Source organism: Gopherus evgoodei, chromosome 7 (assembly GCF_007399415.2).
Source record: "Gopherus evgoodei ecotype Sinaloan lineage chromosome 7, rGopEvg1_v1.p, whole genome shotgun sequence".
NCBI classification, from domain to species: domain Eukaryota; kingdom Metazoa; phylum Chordata; order Testudines; family Testudinidae; genus Gopherus; species Gopherus evgoodei.
Genome location: NC_044328.1, coordinates 105771013 through 105793257, shown reverse-complemented (window position 1 = coordinate 105793257; position 22245 = coordinate 105771013). Strand labels below are relative to the sequence as shown.

At 39.2% G+C, this 22245-nt stretch overlaps 1 protein-coding gene across 1 annotated transcript; it reads left to right on the top strand.

Annotated features, from left to right (window-relative positions):
* The first annotated feature begins 2144 nt into the window (after positions 1-2144).
* HESX1 (HESX homeobox 1) lies at positions 2145-4504 on the top strand. The gene is made up of 4 exons (XM_030570692.1): positions 2145-2352; positions 2582-2775; positions 3111-3212; positions 4390-4504. The coding sequence occupies exons 1-4, from the start codon at positions 2160-2162 to the stop codon at positions 4486-4488; spliced, it is 588 nt and encodes a 195-aa protein (XP_030426552.1). The 5' UTR covers positions 2145-2159; the 3' UTR covers positions 4489-4504.
* Positions 4505-22245: the final 17741 nt, after the last annotated feature.

Here is a 22245-nt window from a genome sequence, read left to right as displayed (position 1 = left end):
CTGGATAAACTCTTTGATTATGCTAATCCTGTCAGTATAATTGAACTATACTTATAAAATTATGAAAAATGTTCTCTATGTAGCATTACTGTTTCACAGTTCTCTGGATACTCAAGCCATTTTATTCAGCAAGAATAAAATTCATCTCTGTGTAGAGGGCCAACACAAGGCCTATGCCTAACTTAAATCCAACATAAGTGCTCAAAATTGAGCTGTGAGGTCACAAGGGCACATATCATGGTATAAATTAAATTCCATCCTTATTAAATTTATTCTTCAAAGATTTCTGTTCTTCATAATCTAGTGTAATAGGTACACTATCTTGCATCTTTATTTTAATATTTTAATTTTTATGAAACCTTCATCACATGCTTTTGTGACTCAATATACATTCCTGTCTCATCAGCTCCTATCTCATCTCTCAAGATTAGCAGGGTCTGGGTAGGTCAGTCCTTGGATAAGTGAGACCTTCATTTAATAGATAATGCGGTCAATGGTGTTGGAAATTGTGATTCAGTACGTGGAAACTCATTACCTTAAGTTATTACTGAAGCAATACCTTATCATGGTGTTAGGGGGCGCTAGGCTTCAATAGCTGCTGTCTTACAGGAATGACATTGCCAAGAGCAACAGGATGAATATATAGTTCATGAATGATCTTTTCAGATATGCTTGAAATGATGGGTGTATCATATAGATCTTTAATTTCCCAGAATTTCATGGTCTCCTTAACTGTATCAGAATAACAGTTGCATGCTTCCATATGGTAGGTATTTATCTGAGCAAAATTGTGGAAATAGATTTATATCCAACTATATGTTTATACAGGAAGGTGACAGAGCAGGGATAAATGCCAACAAGAGGTCCTGATTCTGCCCTTGAATGCACACAGCTCCAGTTGGTGATCTACCTGTGTGCATCAGAGGTCAGAACTTGATTGAAAGGTTGCAAACTCTGAATCCTCCTACACTTACATTTAAAATTCTATTTAATTTTTGCAGCTTTTTTCAAATAAAGTTTTAGAATAAGAAAAAACAGGGAAATATGTAGAGAGATGGTCCAGAACCAAAGATAGTGTTTGAGATTTGAACCTGAATCCAGATATGAATTTTATATATGTCACCTTCGTTATAATGGGCCAGATCACAACTCTGGATTCAAACAACTGTGAATTTTGTAAAAATGCTTGAACTCCTCTCCAATTCTCTATTTTTCGTTATTTTAAATATTAGCACTGATGACTGAAGTAAACACCCATTGGTTTAAAACAAATACACAAGAGATTACGATGAAAGGTTGGTAGAAGAAAGTGTTCTGACTTTAATCAAGAAATTAAAATACAGTGATTCCATTACTTTTAAAATGTTTTATACAAATATTTTAAAGAATGTTTTGAGATTTTCACATTGCTATCTTTTGAGAAAGCTGCACCAAAATTATTTTAATAGGAAAATGAATCAAGTGAATGCGTGAATTATTTATTTAAATACTGGGTGCAACTGTTCCTGTTAACTAATCCAGGCACTTGGAAGGCAATTACACTGAGCTTTGACAACATTGCCAACCCACTGCAGTGTGCCTTGTGCCAAACACTATTGTTGTTTTATTGACCACGTTCACCATTACATATGCATATGAAAAAAACAGAGGCATTTTCATCAGGATTACCCTAATAGCATTAAGAGATTATTTTTAAAATTTGCTTGGAAGAAAATTCACTTAAATGAGATTACTTATTACTTGACTGGTTTCCTATCATGCTGCTATGTTTCGGTAAGTGGAGTCCATGAGACTATAAAGTTTTTTTTTAACTGATTTTATACATTAATGATTTCAAATAAAAGGGAAGTACCATATTTGTGCATAGCTTCTTTTGAGAAAGTTAAGTCGATGTTCTGGTTAGGAGAGATAACACTTTTTGTCCCTCTTGGTGGCCCCCCTAGTGTCATCATTAGTTGCTAATTACTTGCAAACAAATAAACAATTAACTCCTCATGCCTCTTGGTGGGAGAGTCTTCATTGACATGCTAAAACTTTCTAATAAAAGATTTTAATTAATGACGTTGCAAATCCAACCCCCTTGCCAGCACAGCTATAAGGAGGACCTGCAAGAAAATGCAAGTACAATTCATGTTGTGCATAGGACTTAAGGTGAAAGAATGGCAAGTACATCATTATGTGCTTCTGATACAGCAGTGTCTCAAAATCTTCAGAAAGTATCCAGTTTTGTGGAAACTGAAACCACACATTGCTCGTTTTCCATTGAAAGCATTTTGGGATTAGAACAGAAAAAAGATGGCATTCCAGCTGTGAAACCTCACAGACCATGGATGGATACATGCAACAATTTAGGTATGTCATCAGCTTCAGTTCTCTATTGTCTTACATTTTTATCCTATGTTAAGTTTTGTGCATTATCAAGGATATGTTTCCACAAGCACCTCAGTACAATTAGACATATACTTAAAACATTAGATTATCACTTATTTTGTTACAGGCTTGCATTTTAATATAACAGTCTCATTCAAAAATTGGCAAATACAGATCTATGAATTTAAATTCTATATTTTTATGTTTTTAGGAGAAGACACTAGTCAGTGTCTGCAGACCCCTGTCATTTCCTGTAAAGGGCCATTATTTAACAGTTACCCGATGCTGGAGGAAAGAGTTTTGAAATGTGAAAAATATTTTTCAGCCACTGAAAGGCTATCTTACAAAAGGGAACTCAGCTGGTACAGGGGTAGGAGACCAAGAACTGCTTTCACTAGAAACCAGGTAGGGGTTCAGTTACCTATTTATGAATAAAGTAATGTATGTTTTGCTATATTCATTTTTTGAGTAAAATGCATTCAATAGGAAGCATGTAATGATTAGTTGATAAAATATTGTATACCTAGTGCATAAAGAGACAGAGATGTACATATGTGGTTAAGGACTGGTGTCAATCTAGAGTAATTTCACTAATTTCATTTGATTTACGCTGGTATAAATAAGATTGGAGTCTGGCCCAAAAAATTGTTGGGAAAGTCTTTTACTTGAACTGACTTTCTCTGTTTCCAACTATGTAAAATTTTAAATTGTTTAATGGATTGTTTGCTTATTCTCCTCAGATTGAAGTGCTGGAAAATATTTTTAGAGTGAACTGCTATCCTGGCATTGATGTTAGAGAAGAACTAGCTCACAAACTAGATTTGGATGAAGACAGGATCCAGGTAACTTTATATATATATATATATAATTCTGCGATCACATGACGTCTGCTCAACAATGATATAAGTGGGTGGATAGGATAACCATCTGAAAGTTGCATTTATTCTTAATGATCCTTAGTCTTTAGTGTATTATTAGATAGGTACTATGTTGGCAGTAATTTGTAGTGGGAAACCAGTGAAATTTCTCCTCCCTCTCAGTCTCCCCTTCTCTCTGGCACTGATATGACATTCATCGCTGTAATACCTCAGTGTCATCGTCCTTGACCATCACAAAGCTCTCCCCCTACTGAACACTCAGATTGAAATCCAGGTCCCATTGAAGTAAATGGGGAATTTTGTCATTGACTTCAGTGAGGCCAGGATTTCATTCTCCGATCCGAAGTTTGAAAACCCTTTCTACAATGGGTTTGGAACCATGTTTGAAAGCTAAATAAATACAGTTAAGCAAATGGATAAATACATTTCAAGCAGGGTTTGGCTAGCCAATTTAAACAGGACAAAACTGTTTTCAAGTCACATTTGATACTCTGTCTCATTTGGTTCAAAGCTCAGTGTACATAGGGATTTTAAGGTCTGACCCAAAGCCCATAAAAGTCAATAGAAAGCCTCTCACTGACTTCTTTGGACTTTGGATCAGGCCCTTAATGTTCACTAAGTGTTTGATCAACTTCCATTGAAGTCAGTTGGAGGCTTTTATGAAAAAGTTGGATCAGGCCATACTGACTCATACTGCAATTGTTTAAGCACTTCTGGGAGTTATTGAGCATCCTGAACTTCCACTGACTCCTCTGGGAGTTCAGGATGCTCAGCAACTTCCTGGGTCAAGCCCTGAGGGTCCAGACCTGTTCCATTGAAGTCGGTGAAAGTTTTTCTGTTAACTTCAGTGGGAACAGAGCAGGTCCTTACCTTCCAATTCAGCTAGGGTCCTTTGTCTATAATTTTCTCTGCCTTACATTATTATTTATTAAAATTATTACAGCTCACCATATACCTTCATCTGTAGCTTTGAAACTTCCAAGCTGCTTCAGCTTCCAAATTATAAGAATTTCACAAATTTTACTATTGTATGATTGTACTGATATTCTTTATTAATGTCAAACCTGGCCTGCATACAATGTTGCTTTTAAAAGGAAAAATTACCCATTTCTAAGAAATGTGCATTTTATTTCAATTTTAGATCTGGTTCCAGAATCGCCGTGCAAAGCTGAAAAGATCCCACAGAGAATCTCAGTTTATAATGGTGAAAAACACTTTAACCTCCAACTTGCTGGAATAGGAAGAAGCCAGCTAGTTCACCATTATTCTACCACAGTAGAACATGAAGAATTATTGGAACTTCATAATTTGCATTATTAAGAAATGCTAATGTCATATTTGTACTTTGATATTTGCATCTACTTTTGAAAGATTATCATGCTTTTCATTAGAATAAACTGTAAATACTTCATTATGACATGCCTCATATTATAATTGCACTTTTTGTTAAAAAAAAAAAAGTTTTCCATATATTTTAATAAATATTTTCAAAAACATGTAAGGTATTTTTGCAAATAACAAACTATGATCCAGTAGATCCTGAGCTGATGTAAATCTGAATAATTTACTTGAAGACAATGGAGCTACACCAATTTATACTAGCTGAGGATTTGGTCCTGTGTGGTTACTGATTTCAGAAAATTCAGCAGGAATACATGAAAAAAGTGACCAATTGTTTTGTTTTGGTTTTGTTTAACAAAGCTTCAAATATTTTAAAAGTAGAAGTGAAACATCATTTAAAGTACACAATTATGCAAAAATGCTACTGCTGTATTATGCAAAAATGCTACTGCTGTTACAGCAAATTTAGCTTAGGTATTTTACTGGAATGAAATAGCTTTTCAATGTTTGCAATACAGAGTTGAAATTTAAAAAAATGATACGAGATGTGCTAGCTATTTATAAATGGAAAAACCTAGAGAACAGTAACAATGTGTGGCATTCATCTAATTTACATTTTAGCTAAACCAATTAAACTGAAAACCAGTTTAAAATGTCATTCTTATGGACTTTACATTTTCTCATGTTTTAATTACTGTAAATTAAGCTAATATTTGCCTAGTTAATATTGCCAGCTTAACTATGTCCCATCCAAATGGTTTTATCAGTATTAATGATCCAGTCCTGTGAAGTACTGAGTGCCCCCAGTAACTCATGAGAAAATTCAGCACCTCACAGGATCAAACCCATTTGAGATTAGATATATTGTTTCCTTGTTTATTCATTCTCATATCCAATAATACTATGAAACATTTTCTGTGAAGTTTATAGTGGTAAAGATTTTTATCAGCTGATCTATGAAAACCAAGCATCCTGACATTTGATATTGAATTAACCCAAAGATGCAAGGGTAATTTCTCTCCCTCCCAACATACAGGATCTATTCCACAGCTTAACCTTGTTCCAGGTAATTTGAAGCTATTGTCTACCTTAATGCTGGAAACAAAGTTTACAGCTGCCATAAATTACACTAAGCTAGTCAGGTTAATGCCTACAAGCCTCACTCTATTATCTGACAAAACACCTAAATCAGGTTACTGTCTCTCATAATGGAATTTTGTCCTCGCAAGAGAAGACTGACAAAGAAATTTACAACACAGGACTAGTAACATAATAATGGCACCAGCTCTGGTGGTCAGTTTTCAACCAGTGAATGTTAACAATGGGATGCTTCCCATTCATATCATACCAGTGGTGTTGCACAAAGTCTCTTTAGCACAATTGTTATCAGCTTTTTTTCTGTCACAATGATGTTGGCTTCATGAGATGTTAACAGCACAGAAAGGCCACTAATTTCACATTTGTTTCATGATACACATTGTTTTACACCAGGGACATCATTTTTATCATGTTAAGGCAAATACTCCATTCTCATCTTAAAATGTTAGTCTGCTCTTCATAGGACACATATAATATCTCAGACTTAATTGTTGCTGATTGTTTAGTATCTTGCATTACAACAGCAACATATAAACAATTTAGCATGCTATATTCAACTGTTTAGGCACAGACAATCCAAATAATGTAAATGTTCTGTCAGAACATGCCTCAGGTGTATTGCTCCAATTATAATTAAGAAAGTTGTTTTTATCTACCACTAATACTGTAATTTAATCCAGTACCAATTCTACATCTTTTGAACCGTATTCATATAAAGCTTTTGTTCATATACCACCCACTGGGGGTATTGTGAGGAAAGCAAGGTGTTACATTCAGGTATTCTTCCAAGAAGCCAGGGATTTCTCAGTTTTAATCCCGGTTCTGCCACAGAGTTGCTCTGTGAAATCACATCTTCGGTGTCTGTTTCCCCACCTATAAAATGTGTATAATAAGCCTAGACCACAGAGCTGTGCTGCTATTCCAGCCCATTCCATAGGACTTAAGTTGCGGTAGTGTTGGCTTCAATGGGTTTAAAGTTAAATTTGTCATGAAGTGCTTTCTTGAGTTAGGGTCTATGTTCCCTGCCAGAAAATTAAAATTACTGGCCCACTTCCTCAGTTGTTGTAAATTGTTATATCTCCATTAACTTAATCCTTCAATATTAAGAACCTCCTCCACCCACAAACCTCAGTCATCCCCAGATGACAATAGAAAAAGATGGCCTTTGTACTTTGGCCTGAAGGTTTCAAAGGAGTTCTCAAGTAAAATTCAAAGCTCTAGAAGAGGGGCCCTCATGGAGAATTCTCTATCACCAACTCCCTCACCTATAAATGAAGGAAGCTCCTAGTAAGGAGATATATGTGCCTATAGTTTTCTATATAGGATTTTAAGCAAGTTAATTCCCTATCAATATTAGTATGTAGTCAATCAATGTCCCATATCACCAGAGAAACCTGTAAAAAATGGTCTGGACTGAAGATAAAGCTATGTGACTAAAACATGTGGTTGATCATTATTACTCTATAAAAGTTATCCATGTGCACAGGATTTTGATGTAACTAATAAAAATGTCTCAAAGGTATTTTCCATATGTACATTTAACTTAACATACATGCCATTATAAAATAATGTAATGGCAACATTGAGATCACATTATGGAGCAATAATACAATACAAAATTCTCTTGAATATATGTAACTTTGTATGGAGCTGAGAGATGTGGGAGGTAGGGGGAAATTAAAAACAAATGGTTCACATAGTTATGAAACGATTGATAGAAATATTTCCATGAGTTTTTTAAATTGCAATGGAAGCAGTTTAAGACAAAAATAAATGTAATATTTGCAATGCAGACATTGTAGCATGTTCTGGTCATGAGACTCTTAATGTAAAAATGTCCACATACTGAACATAAATCTTAATGCAACTTACAATTCTATTTTCCCTTTCCTTTAAAGGAAAGATGTAAATTACATATAAAATATTCCTTCAGTTTTAATAACATTAGCTGCTATTTGTAACGTGTAAGTACATATAATTTTCTAATTGACAATGTCCCTTTAAGAGCCACAATTAGCCACTAAGCTTCCAATACCATTCCATTAGCAGTTCAATACCACACTTTACTAGTTGTCCAAAGTTTGGTATTGAAAATTCACTGAAGCAATAAAAATTAGAACAGGAATTTGTTCCATTGTGCATAAGAATCTTAATGCAGTGTTGGTCTGCAGGTCTACTAATACAAGGAAATATGACTCCTAAAACAAAATCAAAAGTTTATTTTACTAGTCTCAACAAAAGTCATGCACAAAAAACAGGTAACATCGTTTGCAAACATCCTTATTTTGCCCAGTGTGGAATGAGACAATTCTAGGTCACTAATTTCAGACCTTTGAGATTATCTCATAGATAGTTAATGATCACCAATCAGGATTGCTTAGAAACCAGTTGTATGGCAGGTCATGTTTTGATTCAATGGATTAACTTAGTTTTCATAACTATTGTTTGGTTGATCTTATTTTAATTTTATAGGACTAATTATTATGTACTTGGATGAGGGCTCTAAGTCTTTTTAGTTTTGTTTTTGTTGAAAATAATCAGTATGGAAAGTGATGAAATGACAGCAACTGACCCAAACCAATATTTGATGTCGTGCAGTTTATATAATGGAATATCTTTCATTATAGCAGGATGCCCTCCTCTGCTACTGTTAAGATTAAAACTAGGTTTCTGTTTAGAGCTTGACTCTTCTAAGTGTTCATCAACATAGTTACTCAAATTGTCTTGAATAAAAACAAAACTATGAATGCCAATAGTGCTTACTGGGTATATCCAAGTTTACATATATCCACTGAACCATGATAGAGTAATCATAAAGAAAACAGTAGGAGCCTTACCCTGACTTGAATGGGTGTTGGGGCCACTCAGTACCTTGCAAAATTGGATTCTATATTACTGAATTATGCCCAGATCCTTGTCAACAGCTCTAGTGCCTTGCCATGCACAAGCAGCACAAAGCACCTGGAAAACTTACCTTAAGGAGCAGCTGAGGATTCTCTGAGAGAGAAATGTCTGCAGATGATTTAGAGCCACTCTTCACTCATTGTAGGAGGGGAGATAGGGTGGGATGGAAGAGGCATGCTAAGGGGTGGGAAAAGGGCAAGGCAGAACACATGGAACAGCACCATGGTGGGGCATACTCATGTTCTTTTGAGCTAGGGAGTGGATTCTGCCTTTTTGGGTGCCCCACAATAGAGTGGTGCCCAGCAGATGATAAGGTTGACAACTGAAGTAATTTTCTTACACTAAACAGGAAAGCACTGAGTAACTGCTTGGCACATATGGCACAATATTAGCTTTCCTTTTCACCTGAGGTAGATTGATCTATGAATGAATAAATAGAAGAGAAATCATTGTGCTTGGCAAGATTACCAGAGGCAGTAAATAGATTTTTTTTTAATCTGTGTTGATGCAGGACACTTGTTTTTTGGCACTGAGATACTAGAAATATCAGCATGAGATTTAGGACTGTCTGATACATACAGAGCCCTCGTCCAGACTAACCCGCGGCATCGGCGGGTTAAAATCGATTGCTCGGGGATCGATATATCGCGTCTAGTCTGGACGCGATGTATCGATCCCCGAGCGCGCTTACATCGATTCCGGAACTCCATCAACCCGAACGGAGTTCCGGAATCGACACGGAGACCCGCGGACATCGATGCAGCACCGTCCAGACGGGTGAGTACCTCGATTTTAGAAATTCGACTTCAGCTACGTTATTCCCGTAGCTGAAGTTGCGTATCTAAAATCGATTTTAATATCTAGTCTGGACGTGGCCATAGCTGGTGTAACTTCCAACGAATTTTACAGGAGCTTGTCTATTTTGCATTTAGTCAGGTGATCTTGGAATGCTCCTGCCCTTTGAATAATGGAACAAGTAGGACACTGAATATGCTATAATATAAAATCGCAAATAAAAACAATAAACAGTGCTATACTGTGTAACTAGAGTATGTTTGTTCAGTGTTATAAATCACAAAGCCCAAGGCCTAATTACTTTAGCCATCTCTAAACAATAACTTTATACCTTCTCTTGAATGATTGAAAGGGAGTCCATGTGCCCAGTCATAATCCACAGCCTCAAGAGGCATAATCTTCTGCTTTGAGAGATGGTCAGGACTTGAATGAGCAGTCTGCATTTTTGCTGCAGTCCACAGGACACCATGGGGTGCAAAGGGGAAGTAAGCGTTGCTTCTTTTTAAAGTTATAGGCAAATGCCTTATAGAGTTTCTCTTCTCAGATCCAATCTTCTTTCTGACAGCAGACTGGCCTGAGGACCCACTACATGTATGGTGCCATTTCTCTCCTTCACCTTGTGCAGCTGATAGCTCTAAAAGCTCTTTGCCAACTTTCAATGAATGATGCTCTATAAATGAGAATATTTAGCATCATTGTCATTAATAATCACTTAGAAAATACCAAGTGTGGAGTTTGCAGTTTCTGCTGTGAAATGGAATTTATACACATACTGTTGCTAACTCTCATGATTTTACTGCGAATTTCATAGTATTTGGGGTTTTTCCTTAAAGTCTCCAACTCCTGGAGTCGTGATTATGTGAGAATTTCATCTTTCTTTTAAAAGTAAGTTTCTGGCCCACATGGCTGCAGAGAAAAGCTTGAAAATGTAAACCCTAGAGGCTTAAACATCAGAAACCAGATTAGGAGGCAATTCAAAGGTGGCTTTTTTACAATCTCATGATTTTTTTGGGCATCACCCATGATTTTTGAATGGCTGGGGTTAGCAATGCTATATACGCACCTCTCTTTCCAACACCCCCAACCAGGAATCTCAAACTTTCTGATTTTTCTGGTCATTATGCTGAATGGCATGAAAACACTCATTACCAATCAGAAACCTCCCTACAGTTCTCAGTTCTAAAACCATTTAATATTTACTGAGAGATTTGGTCTTGATGCTGGATTAATTAGATTCTTTTTTGTACATCAGTAAAATGACTTTATTGTAATATAATTCTTTCTTGTGAAGAGGAATAGTCAGATAAACCTGTTGCTTCATCCCAGCCACTCAGATAATATTCTAATGCTCCCATATAAACACCTAGATAAAAAGAGCTTTTTTTCTGTTAAATATTTAAGAACATAAGTTCTACTTTGGGGCCAAAGAAATATACATCTCTGAACATAGAGCTCTATCACTTCTCAAGTCAGACTTCATTTTTGCCTCCTGTGTTTGTAACCTTGGCATCTTCCCTCTGAAATCTTCCCTTTTCTGGGAAGGAGATTTCAGGGGGAAATCTACCATATGTGTAAATCCACTCAACATTGTTATGGGATGTCACTGCCTGAGCTCCATCTTTTCCGATATCCTCATCTGTACTTTTCTCTCATCTGCTTTCCTGCATATAGCTTTTGAATGTCGACTGCAGGATGTGGAGAATGCTACTATCTGACTTCTCCCAAACATAAAGTACAGCCACCTCACTCTCATGTTCAAACAAGGCAAGGGCACCTCCATTCATTGCAATAATGCTATTCTTGCTTATAAAGCCATCCATCAGTAGCCTTGCCCCAATCTGTGTCTTGGACTTTATTTCTATATGCTCTCTGTTCCTCTAGAACTGATTTCCTCCTTTTCTTTCCACATAATTGCATCATTTGGATGCAATAGCCTTTTCATCTGCAGCTCCCTGTGTCTGCAAAAGATTTACTGTCTCTCTCTGCACCATTGACTTATGTCTCGGTTTCATATTTCAGATGAAAATATATCTTAACTTCTGATCTTTGCCTATTAATTTATTTCTCCATCTAATAATATTTATCTCTTACATTGTATTATTTACAGTAACACTGTAAAGTGTTTTGAGATGCAGTGTGTATGAAAGATGCCAAACAAAATAAAATCAAGGAAAATAAGAGGATAGGAAATAGAGAAGTCTCTAATTAAGGAGAGTATATTTGTGCTGTAATACATTTTCCAAATGTTAAACAATTTACTTTTCAAACTAAATCAAGCTTTTAAGTTCGCATACCTCTCACAGCTAAGTCAATGTTTTTCAATCTCAGTAAAAAAGACGCTATTTTGCCATGTCTAACTTGCTCCCTCTTGTGGTTGGCAGATAAATTTATACTCTCAGCTCTTTACTGAAAGCAAAACAAAATAAACAAACAAACAAAAAATAGTGAATCTAAGTGAAGCTTTGGGCCAGACAGAGATAGGCTGTCTTTAACAATGGCTTTGTATAACAAGCAGATAGTAGCCCCTTTTAATCACAGTACAGGAAAACTATCTAAACTATTAAAAAAGACACAAGGGGATGCTATTGAGTTGAATAATTAGGTACAATATTTACTGCAAACTAGTTACCAATACTTAAAAGTGTGTTTCTGAATAAACTTCAGTAGATTCAGTTGTTTAATAAAAATTATTATGAGAAATATTTTGCATTAAAAATATTAATGATGTTCTTCTGTGCCTGCTGCTGTGCCCTCCCTATAGTGCTGAAACTGCTTAGGACTGGTAAACAGTGGTCCTTCATTCCCTGCTGGTAATGCTGAGCCCAGAGGGGACACTTTACTGCTGCAAGATGATGCATCAAAAGAAAAAGACTTGGAGAAAAGAGAAGAAGTGGAAGAGGGGTGGAAAGCAACAGAGTGAGAAAGAGAAGAGAGAGAAGCAGAGTATGAGCAGGGAAAGAAAAGCTACTGAACATCACAGAGGAAGAGGAGTGAGAACACAGGAGTAGAGGAACGGAGGAAAGAGACAGCACAAAAAGGTACAGTTGCCAGCTTGTAAACTTTGTTCTAGTCATTGCACCAGAATTAGATGTTACTGAGTTGTGACACCTCGATGTTGTATTGCTACATCGTGATGCAGCTGTCAGCATCTGATGATGGCTTTAGCCCCTGAGAGACTTTAGGACAATCATAAGGAATAAATGACGAAGGAGACTCATGTAATGTCAATGTACAAGGATTCAGCAAATACTACAGGTGAACGTGTATATACAAGATCAGATCAACGCAAGAACTGCAAACATGCTTACATGTGGGACACACAAGATTGTACATGACCTTTGCAGGCTATTGTATTCTTGCTTTGTACTGTTCATATTTTTCATGAAGATGTTAATAAGCCTTGCTTCAATTAAGTTAATGGCAACATGACAAATCTGCCACAACCTTGCTCTGTCCTGGGCTGTTGCTTCCCAGTGGCTGGGATCAATGTGACATGCTTTCAGGTTTGACTTACATGTGTCTTTATATCATTTGTACAGGCCACCATGAGAATGGGTACCTTGCTTTAGAGGACCATAAAAAATATCCTTGGGTATTCTCGAGTTGGCCATATGAGATGCCCAGGTTAACACAGCTCAGCATTTATGAACATGTTTTGAATATCAGACATCCAACAGTAAATAAAGATTTCAGTATTGGGAATCTTGGCCCACCAGTTGACCCTGCAAACAAAATGAAGACAGCATATATAGAACTGATCATAATTCCTAATGTGGCAGTGATATGTTGTCCATCTCCCATAACCATATAGAAGTGTAGTAAGCATGACTGCCTGATAGACAATTAGCTTTGTGCTTATTTGATTCCCCTAGTCTTCCATATGTGGTATGAAAGCATTCCAAATGCAGAGCTGGCCTTAGCTATGTGATGGGTAATATCATCATCAATTGTGGTATTTTGCCACTGTATACTCCCTAGGTAGCAAAACAGCTTACAGACTTGAGAGGAGTGTTGTTTACCTTAATAACTGAGTAGGCATGGGCATCCCTTAGCACAAGTTGGGTTTTTAAAAGCCAGATTATGAAACCAAAACAATGGATAGCACAAATGAAGTGATCAGTTATGAACTGAATGTCATCAATCAAGTAAGCAACCAGTGCACAGTCATCAGCAAATAAAAGTTCCTTAATAAGTAATTCTACTACTTTCATGTGAGCATGGAAGTGTTGCAGATTGAACAACCTCCCAGTAGAGCAGAACTGTGTAAATACTCCCCTCTCAATGTCATGAAATGTATCCAATAGCATAGTTGAAAAAAGGATGGAAAAGAGTGTGGAAGCCAGCACACAACCTTGTTTAGTGCAAATGGTGACATTCCATTTTTCACCACTCTGGCTATCATCCCATCATGGAAATATTGTTATATTGGAAGGTATTAATGGTGGCCATCAATTACAGACTCGGTAAAAGTTGATGAGGGTAGAGCTTAATGAAGTCTTCCAAAGAAGTATAAAGTTACTGTGGTTTGAAATTTACCTCATGATTAGTAAACAACAGCACCACGTTCATGAGCAACCTGAAGCACAAATATCATAAAAACCATCACAGCCATAGACTTTGCTGGTTTTCATCATATTCACACCACCCAGGCTGATCATGAACAATATCACAATCATACATCATAAACAATAAGAGCTGTTTACTAGAACAGAATATTTGGACAGTAATATTCAGTTTTAGAAAGCGAAATGTTGATTTTTCTAATTGTTCCTTTAAAAATACCATTGATTTTTATTATTCAATTTTCTCTTTCCCTCCAATGTCTCAATGGTACTTCTGTTCTTTTCACTTTCCTATGTAAGCTCCTTGTTGGTTGGGGACTGGTTATATAGGAAGTAACTCTTCTACTCTCCTTTCTGAACCCTTTTTCTCCCTACCTAATCTTTCCGGTACTGCCTTCTCCACCCTTTGATTATTGGATGGTGGGACTGTCTGACATCTTCCCCAGTGGGATTGAGATTTGGGAGGTAAATCAATTATCATTCTTTCTTTCCCCTTCTTCTCTTCCTCCTCTTTGTCCAGTAGGAAGGTGCTTGGGTGGGGTTGCGACAGAGGTAAATCACTCCTGTTCTTCTTTATTTCTCTCCCATTGGGGAATAAATAGGTGGGATTGTGATATCTGAGTCAGCTCCGCCTTTGAACAGCTCAGGCTGGTTGTTGGGATGAGAATTGAAGTAACCAGTTTGCTGTTTCTAATAGTTTTTATTCAAGGCCACCAGAATGCCAGTTGACTAAATACATAAATAACTAAATAAAAACACAAGACCTTTGGAACACTGGCTTTCCAGGGACATGATCCATATCAAAATAATCAGAGAAACAGATGAGCCGTGCACAAGGGATTTCATATTTCTATTCAGACAAATTTTGGGGGAAATTATAATAGAGATATAGAAGAGAGAAGGATACTTAAATTCCTGTTCTAAAAAGCAAATTGGGCCCAGTCCTGTAAGCTGTTCATTTGCAGAATCCCCATCAAGTCAATGGTAGTTCTGCACACAGAGTATGTGCAAGAACAGGACCTTTATCACTTACTTTAAACTACAATGGGACTAATCCTGCGAACACAGTCTGAGGAGTCCTAACTTGGGCCAAGACTTTTTTTAACATGTAGGGGATTAAAGTTAGGCTCCTAAATCCATATTTGGGCATCTCAATATTTGGGCCTGACTTCTGAAACTATTGAGTGCTCAAGAACTCTCATTGAAGTTAAGAAACTGTTAGGTGCTCAGCGCTTTTGAAATTCTGGCTACTTATTTAGGAGTTTAAATATGAATTTAGGAACCTAACTTTAGGCAGCCATTTTTAAAAATCATGATTCTGATGTCAAGGGAACTATTCAGTTGAGTAAGCACTATTCACTTGAGTGTGTTCAGAGCTGCCCGAAGGTGGGGACAAAAAGACCAGTTTGCCCCATGCCTTCCATTTGGGAGGGCCCCCAAACCAAGGGGTGTTATGACTTGGTGCATGGGTTCACAGCACTACTCAAGTTTGACCATTCTGTCATGATGGAGGGGCTGCTGGGCCAAACCTGTGTACCAGATCACAATGCCTAGAATGGGTGAGGGCCAGGTCTGTGGGACCGAAGCCGCCGCTGCAATCCTCTCACCCCCACCCGTGGCCTCCCTTGAGTGGTAATTATTTTGGAATGGTTCAGGAACCTCCGTTTCACATTTTGGCCAGTTTTTTCAAGCAGTTTATTCTAATGGAATATTTGTACATGCAATATTCAATTTGAGAAAATTGAGTGTATGATTTTTAGGACTGACCATTTTAGAATCAAACTTGAATTAATTCTGCTAATACATCTACTAATACAATTCTCCTTTGATAACAAATGTAATGTTGACAGTTCCAATGCTTGTCATACAGGACTCATTGGCGCCAGCCACTTCTTTTATCATTAATAGTTTTATCATATTAATAGTTTTATCATATTAATAGCATATACGTTACTTTGTGATATTTAAATGTTGCACATTTATCGGCAGATTCTGTCATATATATCAAAATGTCCACTGAGTATAAAATATTTCAAAATGTAAAGCCATGCTCACATTACAGTATCTTTTTTTTCCAAAGTTCATTTCCCATTATTAAAATATTTGCATATTGTCATTGGCCAAATGTTTGAGTAAGGGACTCATGGCAAAATGCATTTGACTTACTTCAAAGTTGGAACGGTATCTCATTTACAGTTACAATACAAGGTCACCTGACAACCTAATTGCTAACTGCTTCAGCTCTTTGTAAAAGATAAATAAAAAATCAGCAAGTGGAAACACTGTAATAGGACATCAGCCTCACCATTAGAACGCAGCTGGCAGTGGCTAGATGCCCTTGTGAAAACATATCCCCGAATGAAGTGGAGTTTTAATAGTGCTCAGGGATTTTCCAGTGATTTTTACTATTATGTAACTATTCATTAGTAGTTAATTTCTCTAGATTTCTAACTTTTTATTTTATTATTATTAACATGCATGAGCTTTCAAAGTATTAACAAAGTTTATTCATAACTTGTATTTGTTACCTCTGTTTGTGCTTGGTCAACCTCTCATCTTCTGTGAATTTATTTTCTTCAAATTCCAAAAAAATCTATTTATTTTCCTCCCAAATACTGTTAACTTAAGGCCTTTCTGAGCAGGGCAGCTTGTGAGTTGTTTGATTGATTGACAGGGCGGCTGGGTAGAGGAAGAAGTGGGCACGATGGAATGAGAAGTGTTGTTTGGAGCTGGGAAGAGTTTGTGAAATATCCTAGTTCTCTTTAAGATTCGTAGGTGTGTTCAGGCTACATTTTGGCACTTTGTTTTGCACTTTTAATCAATGATGAAGAGAGCACACTTAAGTTTAGAACAAAATTCATTCTTTTCTTTTTCTTTTTATAAGATGCAGTATTCAAAAAAGGTTGATGCAAAAATGGCCAAATATTGAAAGACATATAATTGTGAGAACACTGACAGATTTGTGGGGTTATTAGTAACACAACAATTCTGTAACAAAAAGTATTTTCCTCTATGAAATTTATAATTTTCTGTCCATCATAAATCCTCTTTTCTCTAAGAAGCCCGAGCCCATCTACTCACTTAGCATTTGCAAACAATGATGAACAATGAACAATGGCCTGGGCAGCTAACTAAACAAGGCAGAGCCAGCTCCAAGAGTCCAAAATTGTTTTAGTACAGTTTAAACAGGGAGAAGCAAATGTACATGAGATTTAGAAGGTGGAATATGCTTTAAGGATCTCCTCATAAATGGTAAGAATGCTTAATACTTGAGGCAAAAATCTTGCTTTTGTGTAGTGTCATTTCTATAAAGTTCCCAAAATGCTTTACAAACATTAATCACAGTAATTAACCCTCACAATATCCTTATGAGAAAGGGAAGTATTATCTCAGTTTTACAGATGAGAAACAGAGGCATGGAAAGTAAGGCAAAGGCTTGCAAATGCAGATGCCTTAATTTATGAATCCATATTTAGACACCTAAATATAGTTGTCCTGATTTCCAGAGGTGTAGAACACTTGCAACTCCCTTTGACTTCTGTAGAAGTTCTGCTACTAAATCCTATTTAAAACTATGGGCATTACTACAATATGTTAGTCAGGCATATAAGTATCATAAATGGTGCCTTGGGGGCATGATGAAAATTTATAAAGGAGATGTCTGTGGATTTGCAGGCAGTATCTGTTTGGCCAATTTGATGGAGGCCTGAGCTTTAAAAAACAAAAGAAATAAGGAAGCATTGCTCCTATTTCCCTCTTTTCTCTTCGGTTGTTCCTCGAAATCATCTACCTTAGTTAGTAGGTCTTTTGCAGCCCTACAACATTCCCCTCTCTGCAGCCTGTCACTCATACTACTAATCCAGCATGCAATAGTATCTTCTGTTTATGGGCAGCTCTGTTTGGTTTGTATATGAGTAATTCTGTGGTTCAGATGACTCTTTCTAATGGACAGTACCCTAGATTCCAGGTCCCAGTAAGTGAGCCAGTTCGTGCTGCACAGTCCCTCCTGCTTTCTGCATGTCGCCGTTGTAGCGAGCTGCTGCTGGACGACCCTTTTTTTGGTATTCTGACATCTAGCCAATGTAAGTGTTTATTATAGTCTATTCTTTTATTTCTGTCTGAGATCACAGCAGAATTTTTCTGACAGCCACTATTCTAGCTGATGTAGTAGGCAATGCATGTTTCCTTTCTCTTCCCACATATAATATCCAGCTTCTCCATGTGCCTCAGATATTTTGTTATAACTCTGAACTGTATAGTGGTTTGGTTTCCCAGATGTCTAAAGATAGATCAGTTCTCAGGTCACTGGAGAGATGTTCAATAGAATCACTGTTGATCATGAGTGACCATAAATGAGGTATGAATAAGCCTTCCTTTCACTAGCCCTGCCACTATGTTCCTGAATTCTGTATGCTTTGTGGTGTATTAGACATGAAGTTGTTCTGACTTGATGTGATGGAAGGTAGAGGTCTTTCTGCGTTCTTCGGTCACTTCCAAACAATACAAGAGGACTAGAACATCTGGCTGGAAATATAGTGCATATATTGAAGAAAAATATACAAAAACTCACAGTTCTGCCCTGGGATGTAATGGACCCTAGAGAAACACTGTTACATCTTGAGATCAATGAGATTACAGCTAGAGAGAAAAACTTTGTCCTCATTTTCAGGGCCCTGCACAGTTTGCACCCCCCTACTCCCCGTCATTGACCATACATCATTTTCCTGTTGAAACCCTGCTTTCTGCTGTTTCTGTCTCCCTCTATGTATCTTTAGTTCTATTCTCTCACAAACGCCTCTCTGTACCTTTCTCCCATACTGCCCCACTTGATATATCCTCTCTGGTTCTATATGCCAGCCTTGTTCTCCATTTTTAAATTCCTTTTCAAAACTTACTTTCTCCCCACAATCCTTCAAACATAATGTATCTTGATTTTAATAAGGCTGTTAACACAGTCCCACATGATATGCTCATAAATAAACTAAGGAAATGTCTAAATGAAATTATTGTAAGGTGAGCGAACAACTGTTTGAAAAACCTTACTTGTAGAGTTACGAGTAGTTTGCTGTCAAATAGGGAAGACTTATTGTGTGGGGTTCCGCAGGGGTTTATCCTTGTTCCAGTACTATTCAGTAGTTTCATTAATTACTTGGATAATGAGGTGGAGACTATGCTCATAAAATTTGTGGATGACACTTTGTCATTTGTGGACAAGCACTTTGGAGGATGGGCATAGAATTAAAAGGAATTTGATAAAGTGGAGAATTAATATGAAATCAACAAGATGAAATGCACTAAAGACAAGTACACTTCAATAAAGACTGCACTTAGAAAGGAAAAATCAAATGTACACCTAGAAAATGGGGAATAACTGAATAGGCTGTAGTACTGCAGAAAAGGATCTGGGGGTTATAGTGGATCACAAATTGAATATGAGCATAGGCAGTGGGTATAATAGGCCAGGGAAGGCTCTACCTCCCCCAGCGTGGCCGTGACTGCCGGACCCCCAGTTGTGAGGTTTGGCGGTGAAATTTTTGCTTTATTATGCACCATGCAGGTTCCGGGGAGGCTGAGGAGGCACATACTGCCTCCTGAGATGCCCCGGAACCTGCATGGGGCATAACAAAAGCATCTTCTAACAAATGCTTTTCCCCAGGGCAAGTTGAGTCTGGGGAGGGGAGGGGAGAGGAGGCACGGCGCAGCTGCAGCTGGCACGGGGCTCTTCCAGGTGCTGGGGAGGGTGCTTGAGGCTTCGGCCAGCCTGGGGCTCCTGGACGGGAGGAAAAGGTTGGGGCTTTGGCCAACTAGGGGCTCCTCTGGCCAAGCAGCGGAGTGCTCAGGGCTTTGGCCTGCCTGGGGCTCCTGTGCTGAGTGGGGTGTGTGCACTCTGGGGAGGAGGGGCCTTGTGGCACTGGCTGCAAGGGGAGGTCAGTAGGTCTCAGGGGTCCGGGCATGGGGAGGGCACAGGTGGAAGGTGCGGAGCTGGGGCGGAAGGGGCGGGGCTAGCCTCCCCAAAGGGGGGGCTCCACCCGCAGTCTACGAATATGAGCCAAGATGAAACAGAAGTGTTAAATGTAGTACAGGGGAGGCAATTGTTATACAGTGGAACCTCAGCGTTACGGACGCCTGGGGAATGGAGGTTATCCATAACTCTGAAATGTTCATAACTCTGAACAAAGTGTAGTTCAGGCTCCAGTTCCAGCAGTTGACACTCCAGACCAGGCACTAGCAGCATCTCCCTCCTCAGCACCAGCAGCTTCCTTGCAGGCAGCTTCTTTCCCTGTTTGGGATGAGTTGCAAGCCTGTCCCCAGTGGGGAAGTCCTCCTCCCAGCCGGAGGGGGGAAGAGTAAAAACAGAGGGTCCCGCTTCCGGCCGGGGGAGGGGGCTGAAAACAGCATGTCCCCCTCCCAGCCGGGTTAGGAGTGGTCGGGGTAGAGGGGTGAAAGTGGTACAGATCCCAGCACTGCTCCTGCTCTGCCGGTTCTGGATGCCTTGTGCTCTTCACCTACTAGCTCTAAGTGGCTGCCTTGCTGGTGGGGATGGGGTCTGGGACAGGCAGCCCAGATGTGCCTACTTTTAAAATACAAAACTCTCACAGTACAGTATTCGCCTTTTATTTTTTTTGTCTCTCTGTTGCTGCCTGATTGGTTATTTATGGTTTCACATGGTGTCTGGTTGACTGGTCAATCTATAACTAGTGTTTGTATCTTTGAGTTTCTTCTGTACTAAGTACTGGTGAGGCCTCAGCTGGAGTATTCAGCCCAGTTTTGGGCTCCACGCTTTAAGAAAAATAGATAAATTAGACAGAGTCCAGAGGAAAGCAAGGATAAAAGGTTTAGAAAATCTGATCTGTGCGGAAAGGTTAAAAATGTTGGGCATATTTAGTCTTGAGAAAATAAAGCTGAGGGGGGACCTGCAAACATAGGCGACTCGTGGGAGGGACATAAAGGGGGGCACCAGCTAAAGGGGGGTATGTGATCTCCCCATGTGTGACCCCCCATGTGCCCCTCCCTCATCCCAGAACCCCCATGCTCTCCCCGTCCCCCCTCCCCATCCCACGTTACCTGGGGTGGGAGGGGATCAATCCTCCGGCTGCACCGGCTCCCCCTGGCATGTTTGGTGGCCAGGCCCCAAAGCCACTCCTGGATGCTGCCCAGTGCAGCACAGCAGCTGCCTGGGGGAGTGTGTGGCTATCCCAGGCAGCTGCTATGCTGCACCGGGCAGCATCCCAGGCAGCATGGCTAGAAGAGGAGAGGCTCTGGCCACATCTTTTCCCTTCCGTCTCTGGTCCCGCCTCTTCCTGTTCCTGCCCAGGCCGGCGGGGGCACTTGACCATGGGGAGGGTCACTTGATCTTTTGTGCCCCCCCATCAGTTACCTCTGCCTGAAAATATGTGAAGGCAATGCCATAACTAGGCATTTTAGTACTCAAGGCAAGCAAACAGATTTGCACTCCCTACTGATTTTTTTTCTGCCCCATTTTTCCATCTCGCCCTAGTTACAGCTCCTGTTAAGGGCTATTATAAAGAGGATGATGATCAATTGTTCTCCATGTCCAGTGAAGGTAGGACAAGAAGTAATTGGCTGAATCTGAAATAGGGGTGATATAGGTTAGATATTAGAAAAAACTTTCTAACAACAAGGATCAGGGCTGGCTCTAGCCATTTCGCCACCCCAAGCATGGCGGCACGCCGCGGGGGGCGCTCTGCCGCTCGCCAGTCCTTCAGCTCTGGTGGATCTCCTGCAGACGTGGCTGTGGAGGGTCCGCTGGTCCCGCGGCTCCGGTGGACCTCCCGCAGGCATCCCTGTGGAGGGTCTGCTGGACCTCTCGCGGATGCTCCACTGGAGCTGCGGGACCAGCAGACCCTCCACAGGCATGCCTGCGGGAGGTCCACCGGAGCCGCCTGCCGCCCTCCCAGCAACCAGCAGAGCACCCCCCACGGCATGCAGCCCCAAGCACGTGCTTGGCGTGCTGGGGCCTGGAGCCAGCCCTGACAAGGATAATTAACTACTGGAGTAGGATATCAAGGGAACCTGTGGAATACCCATCACTGGAGGTTTTTAAGAACCTATTAGGGATGGTCAAGGTAAACTTGGTCCTGCATCTTTGTGGGAAGATGGATTAGATGACAATGACCTCTTTGGGTTCCTTCAAGCTCTATATGTCTGTGATTTTATGATTCTATAAAACAAGGACCTTCTCATTCTCTATTAATAATAATCCCCGCAAATACATGTTCCAGGGTTTCTCCCACTCCTTTGTATCTCACTGGTTTTTTAAGACTGTAAGCTCTTTG

Bases quoted from the DNA above. Each gene is read 5' to 3' on its own strand.
- HESX1 (XM_030570692.1), top strand. From the start codon at position 2,160: ATGGCAAGTACATCATTATGTGCTTCTGATACAGCAGTGTCTCAAAAT. The intron at 2,353-2,581 runs GTATGTCATCAG...TTATGTTTTTAG, and splicing joins GGATACATGCAACAATTTAG to GAGAAGACACTAGTCAGTGT. The intron at 2,776-3,110 runs GTAGGGGTTCAG...TATTCTCCTCAG, and splicing joins CTGCTTTCACTAGAAACCAG to ATTGAAGTGCTGGAAAATAT.